At 46.3% G+C, this 17,943-nt stretch overlaps 3 protein-coding genes and 5 non-coding genes across 10 annotated transcripts; 7 read left to right on the top strand and 1 right to left on the bottom strand.

Moving 5' to 3' along the window:
• Positions 1 to 1,738: 1,738 nt before the first annotated feature.
• Positions 1,739 to 2,029, top strand: LOC110290179 (small ribosomal subunit protein uS14). Its single transcript, XM_021156672.3, has one exon. The coding sequence runs from the start codon at positions 1,766 to 1,768 to the stop codon at positions 1,934 to 1,936; it is 171 nt and encodes a 56-aa protein (XP_021012331.1). The 5' UTR covers positions 1,739 to 1,765; the 3' UTR covers positions 1,937 to 2,029.
• A 3,957-nt stretch (positions 2,030 to 5,986) lies between these two features.
• Positions 5,987 to 10,901, top strand: Nop56 (NOP56 ribonucleoprotein). The gene is made up of 12 exons (XM_021183358.2): positions 5,987 to 6,058; positions 6,217 to 6,306; positions 6,613 to 6,727; positions 7,238 to 7,399; positions 7,552 to 7,750; positions 8,014 to 8,201; positions 8,281 to 8,432; positions 8,610 to 8,710; positions 9,054 to 9,202; positions 9,432 to 9,553; positions 9,737 to 9,871; positions 10,482 to 10,901. Exons 1-12 carry the CDS (start codon positions 6,056 to 6,058, stop codon positions 10,821 to 10,823), a joined length of 1,758 nt encoding a protein of 585 aa, XP_021039017.1. The 5' UTR covers positions 5,987 to 6,055; the 3' UTR covers positions 10,824 to 10,901.
• Positions 7,079 to 7,146, top strand: LOC115030542 (small nucleolar RNA SNORD110). Its single transcript, XR_003836124.1, has one exon. It is a non-coding gene; the product is annotated as a small nucleolar RNA SNORD110 (small nucleolar RNA).
• On the top strand, positions 7,813 to 7,945 carry LOC115030475 (small nucleolar RNA SNORA51). The gene has a single exon (XR_003836071.1). It is a non-coding gene; the product is annotated as a small nucleolar RNA SNORA51 (small nucleolar RNA).
• On the top strand, positions 8,773 to 8,858 carry LOC115030538 (small nucleolar RNA SNORD86). Its single transcript, XR_003836121.1, has one exon. It is a non-coding gene; the product is annotated as a small nucleolar RNA SNORD86 (small nucleolar RNA).
• On the top strand, positions 9,274 to 9,343 carry LOC115030459 (small nucleolar RNA SNORD56). The gene has a single exon (XR_003836055.1). It is a non-coding gene; the product is annotated as a small nucleolar RNA SNORD56 (small nucleolar RNA).
• On the top strand, positions 9,597 to 9,668 carry LOC115030458 (small nucleolar RNA SNORD57). Its single transcript, XR_003836054.1, has one exon. It is a non-coding gene; the product is annotated as a small nucleolar RNA SNORD57 (small nucleolar RNA).
• Positions 10,902 to 10,910: 9 nt separating the features above from the next.
• Idh3b (isocitrate dehydrogenase (NAD(+)) 3 non-catalytic subunit beta) lies at positions 10,911 to 16,012 on the bottom strand. 3 transcript variants are annotated; one of them, XR_003835957.2, is made up of 13 exons: positions 15,925 to 16,012; positions 15,715 to 15,792; positions 15,482 to 15,580; positions 15,257 to 15,377; positions 13,438 to 13,498; positions 13,228 to 13,360; positions 12,997 to 13,130; positions 12,800 to 12,902; positions 12,548 to 12,694; positions 12,049 to 12,143; positions 11,857 to 11,917; positions 11,117 to 11,312; positions 10,911 to 11,027 (listed from the first exon to the last, which is right to left on the bottom strand). XR_003835957.2 is itself a non-coding variant. In XM_021183370.2 (12 exons), the coding sequence occupies exons 1-12, from the start codon at positions 15,958 to 15,960 to the stop codon at positions 11,226 to 11,228; spliced, it is 1,155 nt and encodes a 384-aa protein (XP_021039029.1). In that variant the 5' UTR covers positions 15,961 to 16,012; the 3' UTR covers positions 10,911 to 11,225. The 3 variants fall into 3 exon arrangements, 2 of the variants coding, with proteins under 2 accessions (XP_021039029.1, XP_029330032.1); XM_021183370.2 differs by having other exon boundaries at positions 10,911 to 11,312; XM_029474172.2 differs by lacking the exon at positions 11,117 to 11,312.
• Positions 16,013 to 17,943: the final 1,931 nt, after the last annotated feature.

Below are 17,943 nucleotides of genomic sequence, written 5' to 3'. Positions count from 1 at the left end.
AGACCTATGGGGGAGGTCCATTGTTTAGATTTAGAGAAACGCTCTATCAAAAAATAAGATGGGAGCTGGGCATGGTGGTACATGCCTTTAGTACCAGCACTGGGGAGGCAGGGGCAGGCATATCTCTAAGTTCAAGACCAGTCTGAACTACAAAGCAAATTTCAAGAAAGCCAGGGCTACATGGGCTACACAGGCTACACACACACACACCAAACAAACAAACAAACAAACAAACAAAAACAAAACCCTGGGGAAAACCTCAGATAGATAGATGGATGGATGGATGGATGGATGGATGGATGGATGGATGGATGGATGAGGTGGGGGACCAGGCACAGTGGGGGCCCAGATCTCAGGAAGCAGAAGCAGAATGATCTCTGAAACACTGAGGCCAGCCTGGTCAACATATTGAGTTCCAGGACAGTCAGAATTACATAGTGAGACCCTGTCTCAAATAGATGATAGACAGACAGACAGACAGACAGGAATAAATCAGATAGAGAACCATAAAAGAAGACATCCAACATCGATGTCCAGCCTCTACATGTGTGTGCATCCTTACACACATGTACACACATGTGAATACACATTCTGGTACATTTACACAACAGAATATTACTCAGCTATTAAAAACAATGACATATTAAATTTGCAGCCAGATGGCTGGAACTAGAAAAGATCATCCTGATTGATGTAACCCAGACCCAGAAAGACACACATGGAATGTACTCATAAGTAAACATTAGCTATTAAATAAAGGATAATCATGCTACAATCCACAGACTTAGAGGGCTCAAGGGAGGCAGGAACACAGGATCTCCCTAGAAGGGGGAAATAGAATAGATTTTGCAAGTTGACGGGGCAATTTTTTTTTTTCAAAAAGAAAGGACTCTTAACAAGACTATTTAAAGTGGAATGGATGAAAATACTACTTAGCAAATTTACCATCTGAATGGATTTTCCAATTCCTATCATTTAAACAATAAAAGTAAGTATTTACCTACCTCCACTGGAAGCTGAATGGTATTGGCAACTGTTTCACCATGTGAAACTTAATTGTAATGAGGGACAATGCGGTGTTTACACATGTAAGTGAATGACTGAAGTCATTTTTAAAAATGAACTTCAGAGAGTGTGTAAAAACTGATGTTAGGAAATTCTTATATAAAATGGTATGCTACTTATTGGCAAATGAACAAAGAAGTGAGCTGGAGAGACAGCCCAGGGATAGAGCACTGGCCTAGAATTTGTGAGGCTCTGGGTTCAGTCACCAAAATTGCAAAAAGGGAAAGGAAAAGCGATTACAAAGATATGACAAAGGTCTTGCATATTTTGCTAAAGCACTCAATAATTTTAAAAAGAAGCTAGGTGGAATGGTGTACACCTTTTTATTTTTTTTAAAGATTTATTTTATGTATATGAGTATACGTGTAGCTGTCTTCAGACACACCAAAGGAAGGCATCAGATCTCATTACAGATGACTGCAAGCCACCATGTGGTTCCTAGAACTTGAACTCAGGACCTTTGGAAGACCAGTCAGTGCTCTTAACCGCTGAACCATCGTCTCCAGCCCAAATGGTGCGCACCTTTAATCCCAGCATTAGGAGGAAGAGGCAATTGGATCTGTGAGCTAAAGCCAATGGGTCTACATAGTGAGCTCTAGGCCAGCCAGAGTTTAATAGTAAGATCTTGTCCCAAATAATAACATTTCAACAATAAAAATGATCCAGAGCCCTTTCTCCTCGTTGGGCGTCTGAAGGCAAGATGGGTCACCAGCAGCTCTACTGGAGTCACCCACGGAAGTTCGGCCAGGGTTCCCGCTCTTGCCGCGTCTGCTCCAACCGCCACGGTCTGATCCGCAAATACGGGCTGAACATGTGCCGCCAGTGCTTCCGGCAGTACGCGAAGGACATAGGCTTCATTAAGTTGGACTAAGCCACCTTGATTCGACTGACTACCAAGTGGAATGGATCATGCTGGTCTTTGTGCACAAAGAATAAAAATGTGAAGAGCTTTAAAAAAAAAAAATGACCCAGAAAACAAGATGAATGACCACTAGCATTTGAGTGCCCACTACACCAGGGACCTATCTATTTCATAGCTGCCCCAGGACCAGATAGTCAATAAAGGTTTATTAAAGGGATGAATGAATCTTTAATCTTTATTCTGAAGAAATAGAGTCTCAGGTCAAGTGATTAATTTCTGGTCACACTGTAAGTCAGAGCTTGGGCTCCTACACAGGCTGCTTACTTTGATTCATATTTATTGTAGATTAATAAGTCACATAAATTTAATGGCTTTAAGGCCACAATATTTTTCACAATTCTGTGAATAGACAGGGTACACACAATGGCTCTTCTTGTCATGACTAGGGTTTCATGCAGCTGCAATCAGAGACAGTGGCAAGGGGTAGAACACATGCCTACTCTTTGTTAGGGATAGTTGGAAGGCTTGACCTCTATCTGTCCCCATGTAGTCTCCATGGGACTCATCAAGACAGTAGCTTCACTTCTTATGAGGCAACTCAAAGTCAACGAGCATGCACAAGGTTCAGAAATGGCAGACTCAATCTACCCGTGTCCATCAGGCCATAGGCCTGGTTGTCAGGAGGCATGGATCATTATTGGCCTTTCTGGAGAACAACCACCACAGGTGATTGATTATAGGATACCAACACCTTTAATTTTCTTATTACTTCGTTCACTATGAGTAATCATAAACAAAACATGAATTTCTGCTTTAGAAATATTCAGGAAGCAGGGCGAAGGATAACTTGGAGACAAAACTCAACAATTTTACAAAAGTCTACTTTGGTAGGAAAGGTCTGTCTGAACCTAGGCAAGAGCAATTAATTTATCAAAGACGCCTAGGGAAGGGAAGAAATGGTGTCTGATATCACAACCTACAGATCCCACTAGGTTCAGAATTATAAATATTGGAGGACTTTTTTTTTTTTTTGAAACAGGGTCTTACTATGTAACCTTGATTAGCCTGGAGCTATCCATATATACCAAACTAGCCTTGAATTCACAGATGTCTGCCTCCAAAGTGCTATGATTAAAGGTGCGTGTCACCATTCAACTCCTGGGGTGACATTTTAATGAAGTGGTGGAGGTGAGGAAGCCAAAGGAACATCTTGTTGTTTTGCTTGTTTGTTTGTGCTGTGTCGCCTCATCTAATCACAAGTATTTATAGCTTACTTTTCTTGAAACAGAGTTTCACTGGGTAACCTTATCTGCCTTGGAATTTGCTATGTAACCCGGGCCTGTCTCTGCCTCTCAAATACCAGAATTAAAGGTGTGTTCCACCATGTCCTGCCAAGCACTTGTAGCTTCCTAGTTGCAATACATACACATTTCTTTGACTATCCAAGTCCACTTTATTATCCAAGCCAGCTTCATTATAGACAATGTACAGCCGACTTATTCCATGATAGACAATGTGCAGCCAACTTACTCCATGATTTTTTCTCGCTAAGGAACTCTCAAGAATTTTTATACTCTAAATGTATACAAATATATACATATAGTTTACATACATGTGAATATATGAGATTTCTATGTGTACATATGTTTGTGTGTACCTATGTACAGCTAAGACAAAAAGATTTACAATCTGTACTCCATATTCTGTGACATATGATCTCCTAGTCTCTATACCCTACTTACTTAATATTGTCCATGACCTACCAAATTAACTCTGTAACCCACTAAGAGATCCGAACATCTTCCTGGAAACTCATTAAGAGTTAAGCACCTCTGAAAACAAAGATTTAGGATTAAGTTAAAAATAATGGAGTTATATCATTACTATTTCCCATTATATTCTGGAATCATTCATTTGACCATGTATGGTAATTATTTGTCACGTTTACGAAATTAACAATCAAGTAGTCAACAGATTAATTTTGCAATTCTACTCTTAAAAAGAAAGTGAAATGTGGGAAGATGAGGTAGCTCAGTGGGTAAAGACATTCCTTACTAAGCCTGAAGACTCAAGTTCAATCCCTGGGACCCATGTGTTACAAGGAGAGAACCAACTCCCCAAAGTTGTCTTGACCTAACACATACACTGCCATGCACACCTGCAGAGAAGCAAGCACACATACACAATACGTCTTCTTTTTAAATGGGAAAAGTAGTGACTGCCTTAGGTTTTGTTTTTTGGGTTTTTTTTTTTTTTTGGGGGGGGGTGATTTTTCGAGAGAGAGTTTCTCTTTATAGCCCTGGCTGTCCTGGAACTCACTTTGTAGACCAGGCTGGCCTCTGCCTTAGTTTTGAGATCATAAACCAAAATGCAGTAATAACCATACCTGTAATACTAAGATTATGATTTAATCATTGTTTAATGCTTAATATAGATTTATAAGTGAAATCAAATGAACAATGTGTTTCAACTTTTAAAATGTTTACGTGTATGGGTGTTTCATCTACATGTGTGTGCATCACATATGGGTCGTTGGTACCCGTGGAAGCCAAAAGAAAGCAATAGATCCCCTGGAACTGGAGTTACAGGTGAATATGAGAAGCTATGTAGGTGCTGGGAACTGAATCTAGGACCTCTGGCAGAGAACTCAGCACTCTTGACCACTCTCTACCCCATGTGTGAATTTTGTAAATTCACTGAGTTAAGAAAACAAATCTGGGTGGGTAGGGGAGTGGTGGGGAGGTTATGGGGAACTTTTGGGATAGCACTGGAAATGTAATTGAGGAAAATACGTAATAAAAAAAATTATATATAAAAAAAAGAAAACAAATCAGATACAACTTATAAATGTGCCTTCTGGTTATGAGAATTTTCAAAATCCCCTTAGGAGTTGCAGTAGCCGGTGGAGGCCCTGCCTTGAAATTACTAACAGACACACAGGACTGGTTCAAAGATTATACGTGGTCTGCTACAGAGCCACCTGAAAGTCACGCCTGGGAAGGACGGAGGAGGAAGGGGAAAGAAGGGGGTTGGAGTAGGAAGGGCGGGAAAGGGAAGAGAAAGGAGGATGGGAGGTGAAGAAGAGTGACGGGAGATAGGCGAGAAATCCCCTTAGCATTATTTTTTTTTCTGTAAGGCATAGACTATTTAAGAGAGACTATTCAAGTTTGGGATTTATTTTCTCTCTCTCTTTTATTAGATATTTTCTGAATTTACATTTCAAATGCTATCCCCAAAGCCCCCTATACCCTCCCTCCGCCCTGCTCCCCAACCCAATCACTCCCGCTTCCTGGCCCTGGCATTCCCTGTACTGGGGCATATGATCTTCGCAATACCAAGGGTCTCTCCTCCCATTGATGGCCGACTAGGCCATCAAGTTTGGGATTTATAATCCTAACACTAAAGTGTCTTTTTCTTTTCTTTTTAAAGCAAAAGTGATTTTAAATTAGCCACCTTGGTGTGCCTAAAACTGGCACTGAAAAAAACAGGAACGCAGCTCCTTGGAAGAATTCTGGGCCTACGCGGCCATGAGCAACCACGTGGTGCCGAGCAGCGCTGGGTTCTATGAATCAGGGAAAGGAACAGAACTAGGTAGAGGTAAACCGCTCTTATCTATGCCTCAGCCCGCACCAACAATTTTGTTAACGACAAAATGTAAAAGGAAGAGGCAGGCAGCAAGAAGACGCCATTTCTGCAGGGTCTGAGGCCGGGTCCCAGGAGGACCCGGAATATCTGGGCAGCTGGAAACCTGCGAGGCTTATCAGGAAGCCTCACGTCCCCTCACCGAGTTCTGCCGCCCAGCACACGGGTGACAAAAGCACGAGGAACGAAGAAGGGTGGTCTCCAGGCCACTCTGAGGCCTGCCGGCAAGGAGCGGCGCCATTCACTCCAGACGCAGTACCGGCTCGCGCAGCCGCAGAGGCTGGGCTTGGCGGGCCCGCTCGCGCCCGCGGTAGTCCAACCCGCCCGACGGACGATACCACACCCGCGAACCCCCTCCGAAGACTCGACAATGGTTTCGTCCGAAGCCTCTGATTGGTCAAACCGGAGAAGGCGTGGTCTCCGCAGTCTGGTTCCGCGCGCCAGAGTGCGCTAGCCGCATTGCGAGCTGGGCACGGAGCAGGCGCCATGGTGAGGAGTGCTGGTGGGGGTATTTGCGTGGTGAAGGCCTCAGCTTGCGTCTGGGTTTGCATTCGGGTTCGTGCTCGGGGTTTGGGCCAGGGCCTGCTCTAGCAGCGGCCCGGCGGACTGGGAAGTTTGACTGATGGCCGCGCGCTGGTTCTTTTCAGGTTCTGCTGCACGTGCTGTTCGAGCATGCGGTCGGCTACGCGCTGTTGGCGCTGAAGGAAGTGGAGGAGATCAGCCTGCTGCTGCCGCAGGTGGGTGGGCTTGGTGGGCTCGCGGTGCTGCAATGCAGCCCCTAAGGCCGCCAAACCCCAGCATGCACCGCGTGTTCCCACGTGGCCGACCGCACCGGGCGGGGCGGGGGGAGCTCTAGAATGAGGGGACTCTTTAACGCGAATCTATATAATTGGAAGCGGTCGGAGATAAACATCTCATATTTCCATTTCTTGAGAATTAAGATTCGGGGCCCAGGCACCAATTGCTACAACAGCTGGTGCTCCTGCTTTACTGCGCTGTAGAAGCCAAATTCAAAGAAAGCCCATTCATCCTTCTCTCCACAGGTGGAGGAATGTGTGCTTAACCTTGGCAAATTCCACAATGTCGTTCGTCTGGTGGCCTTTTGTCCCTTCTCTTCATCCCAGGTTGCCTTGGAAAATGCCAATGCTGTGTCTGAAGGTGAGTCCTTCCGGGACGTGGAATTCTGGATGGTTGATGTTCTTAGATGATATTCTTCTAAGCTTGATACAGTCTAGGGATTATTTGAGACCTACAGGATGGCATTTAAAAACATTTAAATGCAGGGGCTGAAGAGATGGCTCAGCGGTTAAGATCGCTGACTGCTCTCACAGAGGTCCTGAGTTCAAATCCCAGTGACCACATGGTGGCTCACAACCATCCCTAATGAGATCTGATGCCTTCTTCTGGGGTGTCTGAAGATAGCTACAGTGTACATAAATCTTTTTTTTTTTTTTTAAGCCACTTAAATGCTTCACAATTGTGCTCCTGGACCTGTGGTAGAGCCAGGCTTTGCAATGATGACTTATATATCTGTCAATCCCCTGAGAGATCACTGACGACTCCATGTGTCTGAGCAATGCCTGCAGGGATGGGTGTTAACTGTAATCCGATTGGAGGCAGTCTCCAATCTGCAGTGTGTCATTTAGAGCTGTTTTCTTTGTCCCAAAGGTGTTGTTCACGAGGACCTCCGCCTGCTCCTGGAGACATACCTGCCATCTAAAAAGAAGAAAGTACTTCTGGGAGTTGGAGACCCCAAGATTGGCGCTGCAATACAGGAAGAGTTGGGGTACAACTGCCAGACTGGTGGTGTGATAGCTGAGATCCTCCGAGGTAAGAGTCCTATTTCGTTTATTCTGTCCACCCCGTGGATGCAGTGCCCACAGTAGCCAGCAGAGGGCCTCTAGGCCTGGTGATGGTTAACTGCTGTGAGTGGTTACTTGGGTACTGGAGGATCTGTGCTTACAGTCCCGTCTTCTTTTTAGGAGTTCGTCTGCATTTCCATAATCTGGTGAAGGGCCTGACAGATCTTTCTGCTTGTAAGGCCCAGCTAGGGCTGGGACACAGCTACTCTCGTGCCAAAGTTAAATTTAATGTGAACCGAGTGGACAACATGATCATTCAGTCCATAAGCCTCCTGGACCAACTGGATAAAGATATCAATACCTTCTCGATGCGAGTCAGGTAAGGTATAGAAGTCAAGCATGGCCGATGATTCATGTGGGTAAAATCATGGACCAAAGCAAGGCCTCCTTGTGCTTACCACAGGCTGTGTTCCTACACTGACTGTATAGAAAGAGGAGGCAGAATAACCCTACCCTATATACACCTCAGCCTAGGCCACTGTGCCTGGTCTGTATTGTGAATGGGGAGACACGGGTCTGAGAGAGCTTGGGACCTGAGTTGAGGTTTGATAGCTGGATCAGAGAATGACTGTTCCTCTGCAGGGAGTGGTATGGGTACCACTTTCCAGAGCTGGTGAAGATTGTCAATGACAACGCCACATACTGTCGCCTGGCTCAGTTTATTGGGAACCGCAGGGAGCTGAATGAAGAGAAGTTAGAGAAACTGGAAGAAATTACGATGGATGGGGCCAAGGCTAAGGCCATCTTGGATGCTTCTCGGTCCTCCATGGGTCAGTGCGGAGCGCGGCAGCCTGTATAAGGTACGAGACTCCTTGAGTGGTCCCCCTGTTCACACTAGGTGTTTCCTAGGCATGGACATATCTGCTATCGACTTGATAAACATCGAGAGCTTCTCCAGTCGTGTGGTGTCTTTGTCAGAGTATCGCCAGAGCCTACACACTTACCTTCGCTCCAAGATGAGCCAAGTAGCCCCCAGCCTGTCAGCCTTAATTGGGGAAGCGGTGCGTCATGGGGAACACAAAAGTGGGGGAGTGAAATTCAACATTCTGTACCGCTATCCTTGTGGCTAGCATGTTGTCCCTAGTTGATGCATGGTGGGGAAGAGAAGAGGAGGGGATGAGCCTGGGAGGTCAGGTTCCCACTTACTTAACTGACCTCCTCCTCGGATCTTTCTCCAGGTAGGTGCACGCCTCATTGCTCATGCTGGCAGCCTCACCAACCTGGCCAAGTATCCAGCGTCCACAGTACAGATCCTTGGGGCTGAAAAGGCCCTGTTCAGGTACCAGTGAGGGCGCCTGCTCATGTCAGGTGCTGCTTCTGGTGTCCACTGTTTTGTTTGGGGATTACAATGATGGCTGACCAGGGCGACCTGACCTATACAGGCCTCTGCTATGGGGGTGATGGCCAGTCCTGGTGTCTGAGTGATTCCCAGGGCCCAGCAAAAGGGGACCGAGTTTCCAGGTCAGCAAATTGGATGCCTTCCCTCTCTGCCTCTGGGAGCTAGGTTGGCACATGGTGAGGTAGAAAGTTCAGCCAAGCCTGGTGGGAAATTGTTAGAAGAGGGGAACTTGGCTATTTGGGTCAAGTCTTCTGACTAAACTATTGACTGAATATTCTCACAGAGCCCTGAAGACAAGGGGTAACACACCAAAATATGGACTCATTTTTCATTCCACCTTCATTGGCCGAGCAGCTGCAAAGAACAAAGGCCGTATCTCCCGATACCTAGCAAACAAATGCAGTATTGCCTCGAGAATTGATTGCTTCTCTGGTATGGATGGGGAAGTTGGCATTTGAGTGAAGGGGTTACAGTGGGGGGGAAGCAACCTACCTTGGCAGCTTCTACAATGATGGTAATATTTTTCGTCAACAGAGTTCACCTAGTGAGTGTTGACACCTTGGGTCTGAGTGAAGCTGAGGGGAGAGCAGTTGGGGAGTAGGAGTAGTTTGTCATTTCAAGGGTTGTAATTGACTTTGTTTACACACGCACACACATCTAGAGGTCCCCACAAGTGTATTTGGGGAAAAACTCCGAGAACAAGTTGAGGAACGGCTGTCTTTCTATGAGACTGGAGAGATCCCACGGAAGAACCTGGATGTCATGAAGGAAGCCGTGGTTCAGGTCAGTGTGCTTGGTTGTGGTAGCTGAGTGCCAGAAAGACTGTTGGAAAGGATGAACGAACTTGGCCTGACCTTCAGAAATGGAGGCAATATAACTGATTTAATGAGCCTGATCCAGCAAGACTAGGAGTGTTGTGGCAAGTCAGGGGTCTTCTGGGTTTTCAGCGCCTTGCTTTTTTGCCAGGCAGAGGAAGCGGCTGCTGAAATCACCAGAAAGCTGGAAAAACAGGAGAAGAAGCGCTTGAAGAAGGAAAAGAAGCGACTGGCTGCACTGGCCCTGGCCTCATCAGAAAACAGCAGTACCCCAGAGGAGTGTGAGGTCAGTCCTGTGTGGATCCCAGGTTGTAAGCTTCTCAACCGTGTAGAACACAGGACATCAAACCATGGTCTGGAGCTTGGGCTCTTTGGACCAAAACACCTAAAACTACCTCTTGATTCTATAGGGAGGAGATAGGTGCTGAGAGAACTTGACAAGAGCCCAGAATGCTGGTTGTAGCACATGGCCCATTCCATGGGCAAGTGTGCTCTGTCCTCGGCTGCCTCCCAGGAGTCCTCAACGGGGGTAGTGTGAATTCCTGCTCTCCCTGTTCTGTGTCTGGAGGTGATAGTGTCTCATGATGGGGGGTGGGGGCAGGGAGGTCACCAATGTGACAGTTTAGAATTGTCCCTTAGGCTTTTTTTTTTTAAATCTTGAGCTATTAGTGATTTTCATTTCAGTGTCCCCTGGGAGCTCTGCATGATATCCATCGTGAGCAGCATACAGGGGGTTTTCTCTAGGGTTTAAGAGGGCCAGGGAAATTATAAAATGTGAGAGTAGATAGATCATTAAGTCACCGGAAGTACTAGGTTTGCTCTTCTGCCTGGATTCTAATGGGAGCTGTGGCTGCTAACAATTGTAAGCAATGTCCCGTGTCTGATTCCCCCTTCAGGAGGTACATGAAAAATCTAAGAAGAAGAAGAAGTTAAAACCCCAGGAGACTCTACAGGAAAATGGAATGGAAGACCCACCTGTCTCTCTACCTAAAACCAAGAAAAAGAAAGCTCCCAAGGAGGAGTTGGCCAGTGACCTTGAAGAGATGGCCACTAGCAGTGCTCCTAAGAGAAAGAAATCCTCACCTAAGGAGGAAGTGGCCAGTGAACCAGAAGAGGCAGCAAGCCCCACCACCCCTAAGAAGAAAAGGAAATTTTCTGAGGAGCCTGAAGTTGCTGCTAACTTCACAAAGAGCAGCACAAAGAAAAAGAAAAAGTCCCAGAAAGCACAGGAGGATTAGAACGGACCTGCTTGATGGGAGGGGCATACCTTGTGGTGGCAGCTCCTGCCCATGATAAAACCCCAATAAAAACACAAAACCAGATAGTATGTGTGTATTTTGTTTATTGAATTTTTTTTTCATGGGCATTTATGACAGGGCAGCAATGACAGCTTCAGTGAAGTCATGACATGTGGCATAACCACCCATATCTGAGGTTCGAACCTGTGGGGAAAAGTTATCATCTTAGGGTCTGGGCCTTGTCACAACAACCCACCCTGTGAGACACCCTTAACACCAGCCCCCAGGACAACCTAGCCTCAAGCTATCATAGTCTACTGTCTAGATGTTCTCTTCTGGTCCATTGTACTGAAGGGATGTATACGAAGCATGGTCCTTTTGAAATTGGAGGGAGTAAGGGCTCTAGCCCCCATGGGGGTGCAGGTGGCCGATGACAGACTTGATGAAGTCAGTTGTGGTGCTGTAGCCTCCCATGTCTCGAGTCCGCACCTACAGCCACCAACAGCAAAAGCCGTGGGGAAGAAGAGAGAGCCCATGAAGGAGATGGGACAGCATGATGAGATGGAGACCAAGAAAGATACAGTGCAGTGGAGAAAGAATGGAAGGAAGTGAGCAGATGTGGGGGTCAAGGACCTGCTCACTAGAGCAGACAAGGCAGTACAGGAGGCCGAGCAGGCAGCAGGATGGGGAGAGAGAAGAGCATATCACAAAGGATGAGATGAGGTTACCTTGCAAGAAATAAGACCAGCTGGGAGGGAAAGCAGGCAGCTAACCCTGCCTGTGATCTCCACCCCAGACAAAGCTGCAAGGTCTGTAATCAGATGGCCCAAGAAGGGCAAAGGATGGTGCGGGAAAAGTAACAGCAGATGGAACTAAGGTGAAGAAGACAAGAGGATGAAACAGCCAAGAGGGGAAGTGAAGAACAGCCCCAAGGTCACAAAGGTATTGTTGGGGCCTGGAGGAGAGAGGTCCCTCAGGTCCCTCAGGTCCCAGGAACAGCAGTGCTGAGCCCCTGAAGCCTTTTGAAACTCACCTTGCCAGCTTTGATCACTTTCTTCACTGCATCTGCAATCATGCTGGAGTGATACTCAAGACTGGCAATAGACAGGAGAAGCTGAGAATCCAACCAAAACACTCCCACCCTTCCCTTCTCCTTCCCACTTGTGCTTCCCGTTCCAACACCCACCCTCCACCCACGACCCAGCTTGAGCTTCCCGTAACCTACTTGAGATGCCGCAGCATGTTGGTGGCTGACAGCAGCATGGCTGTGGGGTTGGCTATATTCCTGCCCACTGCCTGGGCAAATGGGTGCCGAGCACCCTGTGGGAAAGAGCAAGCCAGAATCACTGGAAGGAGACAGGCATGTGCAGAGGTACAGGTGTACAAAATGTATTATGGCACAGAAGGAGGGCAGGCTAAGGGGACTGAAAAGACGTGTAGGGCAGGAGAGGAGGCAGCCATAGTCATTTCCAAGTGGGGCACTGGGATGGAATACAGCAGAACTACCTGAGGTCAGGAGAGGGTAGGTACAAATGACTAACAGAATTTTGTTTTGTTTTGTTTTCTTGAGACAGAGTCTCACTATGGAGCTCTGGCTATCCTCAATCTATGTAGACCAGGTTGGTTTTGAACTCAGAGATCCACCTCTGCCTCTGCCTCTACCTCCCAAGTACTGAATTAAAAGCATGCACCACCATCCCCAGAGGAAAAATAATCTTGCTCACCGTCTCAAAAACTGCATACTCTGCACTGTAGCTCTCCCCAGGAACCACGCCAGCTCCCCCAACAAGGCCAGCAGCCAGATTGTCAATAATGTTGCCATAGAGATTGGGCATCACAAGCACATCAAACTGGTAAGGGTTCTGCACCAGCTAGGAGTGAGAAGGGAGAAAGGAGTTCCACACACACAGAGAGAGAGGTTGATGAAGGGACTGGCTTCCACTCCCTGTTCTCTGGAAACTCACAAAGGGCCTTACCTGCATGCAGCAGTTGTCTATGATCATGGTTTCAAACTTGATTTTAGGGTACAGTTCAGCAACTTCCTCACAGCACTGCAAGAACAAGCCATCCCCAAGTTTCCTGTTCACAGGCCAGAGAGACAAAAAGCAATCAACAGGGTTCAAGGGATGGAACCCATCCCACAAAAAAACACAAAAAAATTGGCCTTCCTCACATGATGTTGGCTTTATGGACGGCTGTGACCTTGCTCCGCCCTTTCTTGGTGGCATAGTCGAACGCAAACTTTGCAATCCTCTGAGACTTGGTGCGAGTGACAATCTTCAGGCACTCAATGACACCCTTGGCGCTCTGGATGAGAGGGAAGTAGCTTGTGACACTAGGGAAGAAGCAAGGAAGCCCACCTCCCACTTGCCTCTCCTTGTCCTCCGTAGTTTCTAAGCCTTACCTCGTGTTCCAGAGAACTATACTCTCCTTCTGTCTGTTCTCGAATGATAACCAGGTCTAGATTGTTGTGCCGAGTCTTGTATCCAGGAAGTGACTTCACGTGGACTACGTTGGCAAACAAATCCAACTTACGCCTGAGAGTAGACAGCCATCATCTGCTTTGTGCCCAGTGCCCAGCACTCCTCAGACCCACACCTACCCATCTACCTACCTCAGCTGCATATCATAGGAGGCTAGTTCACCCTTATACTCCATTGGGGTATAGATCTTTCCTGGGACAACAACGTAGAGGAGAAGTAATGTTAGACTAGTGTCCAGTCTCCCCACTGACTTCATACAACCGAGGCTCCCATCTCCCACTCCCAAACCCCTCAACCCTTTTATTGCTAGTGGCAAGAGGCAAAGGAGAATAATGTAGTGAAAATTAGATGAACTGAGCATAATGCTTTAGTTTTAGACACTATGTTGAAATTCCTAAATGACGTAAGAGCTATTTTTTTTTTTTTTATTAAAGAACCTGGGTTTAATGCCAAGCTGAAAAGCAAGGGTGTCTACTGACTGCATTATCTCAGCTACTACTTACTGAAAATTGACTATGTATGTAAGGCAATAGGGATATCAATCAAAACCACACAACTCCTGCCCTCAACGAGCAAGAAATACATTGGGAAAGACAACATAAGTTCTGTAGGGATGACAGTAAGCAAGCACAGAAGAGGAACCCCTCTGGTCATAATAGGAAATGTTACAGAAAAGCTGGTACTTACTGTAGTTATTTAGTCCCTGGTTAAGTACCTTCAGTGGGTTGACCAGTGATAGGTCCCAAATGATAGGCCTATGAGCTTATACCAAGAAACCATAAACATGACTTTATTGGGGGGGGGGGGGCAGGAAGAAACTATAAATGAGGATTTTATAGTGAGAATTTTGGTTTCCTTATAAAAAACACTGAAATGTTATAAGATTATGTTTTTGTTTTATTCCCAGGTGTGGGATACGGGCCTGCTTCAGACTCTCCACAGCAGCTGACTACGATTTGCCTCATGCCGGGTGTGGTTTTGCCAGGATCAGGTAGTCTTTGTGATTATGTAACATTTAGAATTGTGGGAGCTTTTCAAGAGGGTATAGAAATGCTAGGGTACCAAGAAGCAGAGAGGGGTTGTTGGTTGACTGCCATTTGATAGTAGTTGTGCACAAAGAAGAAACAAGAAAAGGAAATTAGATATTTTGCTGGTGAGGATCAAACTTGCCCCAAGGAACTTAGAGGGACTGTAGCTTCAGGAACTGAATTATATATGTTATTTTCAGTAGCATCCAATGGCAATCATTGGAAACTAATGAATGCCACAAGTGCGTGGAGATCCTGACATAGTGACGTATACATGACAATTAGGACAGCCGATTGTGAGCAAAGCACAGAACAAGTTGTAGAAAGGAAAACAGGAACACCGGGGGCCAGGTTATAAAGAACTGACTTTCCTCTGCAAAAGCTGGCCCTGCAAGTGAGGCTGTCCAAGAAAATGGGCCTATAGGGGGAACCCTAGAAGCAAAATAAATAAATAAATAAATAAAAATTTAAAAATCCAATATGGGGAATAAAACAGCACAAGAGAAGAAATGGAGTGGTTAGAATGATCGGTGCACACTGGGTTAGGGTGCCCATGCCTTTAATCTCAGCCCTTGAGAGGCAGAGGCAGGCAGATCTCCTGTGAGTTTGAGTCCAGCCTGGTCTACAGAGAGTTCCAGAACAGCCAGGGCCACACAGAGAAACCCTACCTGGAAAAACTAACAACAACAAACAAACAACAAAAAAAAATGGGCATGCAGACACAACTAACAGGGTCTGACCCCGGTGACACAGCCTCAGCAGGTCCCAACCCCTTCCTGACATCACTAACTCCTGGTTTGCCACTGAGAAGAAACAAATTCCTAAATGTCAGTAGAGGCCAGTCTGGAAAACAGATGTATACACACTGCAGAGAGAGGGGCTTTATGAACACTGCTCTTAAATGACAGAGTGCCATACAAACCAATGATGGCAACTTTGTTCTCCTTCATGGAACTCAGCACCTGCTCCAGCTTCTCCTCAGAAGCCATATTCTGCACCTCGCTCAGGTGATGCTCCTTAAACTCCACAGGGACAGCAGCAGCCTTCGGGGATTAAGTCCAAGCACAGGGTCAGGTCTGAACTTTCCAACAACCCATCCATCCCAGTAGCCAGATCTGCCACCCATCCCCCGCCCCTGGCTATTCACCTTGAACACTTCCTTGACAGCATGCATGAGCTCTGGCCCCACGCCGTCTCCAGGCAGCATGGTCACAGGAAAGGCACCCTCCACCCTCACATCTTGTGCCTGTGAATGGGGCCAGCAGAGATGGAGCAGGGGCAGAAGTGGGAGTCAGAGGGAAAGAGGTGGGGAGGGGAAACCCAGGGGAGCGGCAAGGAGGCGACAAGGATGGACGAGAACGAAGCCGGACTCGAGCGTACCTGGCTCTGCGAAGCGGCGTGAGCCGTAGATGTTCCGAGACCTCTCCATGCCCCGGAGTTCCGAGCGGCGAGCACCGCCTGCGACAGACACAAGGTCAGATCGGGGACACCGCGGCCCTTACACCGCGATGACCTTGCCTTCTTTTGGAAACCGCGGACAAACCCTCTGTTCTCCCGCCCACCCTCCGCCCAGGTCGTCCCTGGACTCACTCGGGTCAGCCAGCGGACATTGCTCAGCGCTGCCATGTTCAGCCGAGGAAGTCGCGGGGGAAGTGACGCCGGAAGCGAGCGCGGTCCTGGGAGCTGGACTTCCTGTCAGCCCTGGCGAGCTTGGAGGTTCTTTCTCCCGTACCAGTCGGCGGTGTGTACGGATTCACTTGCGTTCTGTCCTTCTGTTTGGTAATGTAGGGTCACAGGACACACAACCAGTTTGTCTGTTTGCTTTGTTTTCACTCGTCAGATTTAAATTCTCTTGAAAATTCAAAACAACATCCAAGAATATATATGGCCAAGTATTGAACAAGGATATGAGTTTAACAATAAGTTTAGAAGTCTTGGGAATCTGTGAATGTTTGAATGTTTCTGTTATGCGTTATTCTCTTTACTAGTACTCACTGTTAGTCACTTAGAATTCTTTTAAATAGGTAAAATAATTCAGATCACAAAGAAAACTGGTTATGATAAGAAAACTAACTTAGAGTTGATGAGGTAGCTCTGTAAATCAGGCTGGCCTCAAACTCATAGACCCACACCTGCCTCCACCTCCCAAGTACTGGAATTAAAGGTGTGCACCACCACGTCCTGAAAAAAAAAAAAAAGCTGAAAAATAAAAGCTAATTCTTTTGCCCCACTGTATAGTATGCTATAATGTAAATTTACTAAATTACTTAATCCTTTCTTAAATAGGCAGATACCTAGAATGAAGTCTGATTTGGGTTCTTCTCAGCAACATTGCTGTGTATATCCCTGTACATTCTCCTTTGTACATATGATGAAGATTATAACTATCCTGCAGGGCACCTCTAGCTATGTATGTATTACAGGTGAAATGGTGTGTTTTCGATAGTTTGATTATTGATCTGTGTGTGTGTTTCACTCATGAATTTGTTCTCTTGCAGTAAAAAGAAAACTCATTCATCATGATAGCTGATAGTTTCTCTCCCACTACTTCTGGAAATAAATAGTTACTGACATTGATTTAGCTGCTTAGTAATGTCCCCGGGGATCCTGGGGGGGGGTCCTCTATATCATCCCCTCTCAAAACTCCATTAGATCGCTAAACCCAGTGTCTATTTTATAATAGAATGTTGAGTATCTCATATAATTTATTGAGTGCTACACTGAAAGTGTATCAGAACAGGCACGTATGTTTTGTTGAGACAGGATCTCTCTTTATATCCCTGGTTGTCCTATAACTTCCTATGAAGACCAGGCTGACCTGGAACTCAGAGAGATCCACCTGCCTCTTTGCTTTCTAAGTGCTAGGATTAAAGGTGTGTGCCCCATGCCTGGCTAATGGACATGTATCAAATACTTTCATCATTGTTGGGACAAAACACAGACAAAAGCAGCTTTCGAAAGAACAGATTTACTTTAGCTCATGGCTCCAGGAGACCCCAGTCACCACAGAGGGGAAGGGACGGCAGCAAGATCAGGAAGCAGCTGGGCTCTCTCTCTCTCTCTCTCTCTCTCTCTCTCTCTCTCTCTCTCTCTCTCCAGTTCAAACTGGCCATTTTCATTCAAGGCACATTAGGTATCTGAGCAGGGCCATCAGGGAGAAGGGAGAAGACTGGGGCCCTATAAAGTACACAAGCAGATACGTGGGGGTGGGTAGAGAGGTTGCTTGGAAGAGACGAGCATTTACTGCTCTAGCAGAGGACCCAGCTTTTGTTCCCAGCATCCACATGACAGCTCACAACCATCTGTAATTCCAGTTCCTGAGGATCCAATACTTTTTCTGACCCTTATATGCATATGATGCACATACATACACTCAAGGGCATACACATAAAATAAATATTTTTTAAAATACACAAACCAGCATCAATATAGTGGACTCCCAGCTTTAGGGCCTCTCACAATTCAAACAGATAAAACTTCTACTTTTGCTTTCTCTATGGCTTGGTCATCTGTCTTTCTTGAACACTCAGTTCTCTGTCCATTTCAAGGAACAAACTTGGCACTCCCCTAGACGACCACCAGTACTATATTACATATTCACATAACCTT

Source organism: Mus caroli, unplaced genomic scaffold (assembly GCF_978045245.1).
Source record: "Mus caroli unplaced genomic scaffold, Mus_caroli_1 scaffold_2, whole genome shotgun sequence".
Lineage (NCBI taxonomy): Eukaryota > Metazoa > Chordata > Mammalia > Rodentia > Muridae > Mus > Mus caroli.
This window is presented reverse-complemented; position numbering and strand designations above follow the sequence as displayed.

Excerpts from the sequence above, each read along its gene's own strand:
- LOC110290179 (XM_021156672.3), top strand. The coding sequence starts at position 1,766 with ATGGGTCACCAGCAGCTCTACTGGAGTCACCCACGGAAGTTCGGCCAG.
- Nop56 (XM_021183358.2), top strand. Across the intron at positions 7,400-7,551 it reads GATAGCTGAGATCCTCCGAG|GAGTTCGTCTGCATTTCCAT; the intron begins GTAAGAGTCCTA and ends TCTTCTTTTTAG. Across the intron at positions 7,751-8,013 it reads ACCTTCTCGATGCGAGTCAG|GGAGTGGTATGGGTACCACT; the intron begins GTAAGGTATAGA and ends GTTCCTCTGCAG.
- Idh3b (XM_021183370.2), bottom strand. The coding sequence starts at position 15,960 with ATGGCAGCGCTGAGCAATGTCCGCTGGCTGACCCGA. Across the intron at positions 13,131-13,227 it reads ATAGTTCTCTGGAACACGAG|AGCGCCAAGGGTGTCATTGA; the intron begins GTAAGGCTTAGA and ends CCTCTCATCCAG. Across the intron at positions 12,695-12,799 it reads TAGACAACTGCTGCATGCAG|CTGGTGCAGAACCCTTACCA; the intron begins GTAAGGCCCTTT and ends TCTCACTCCTAG.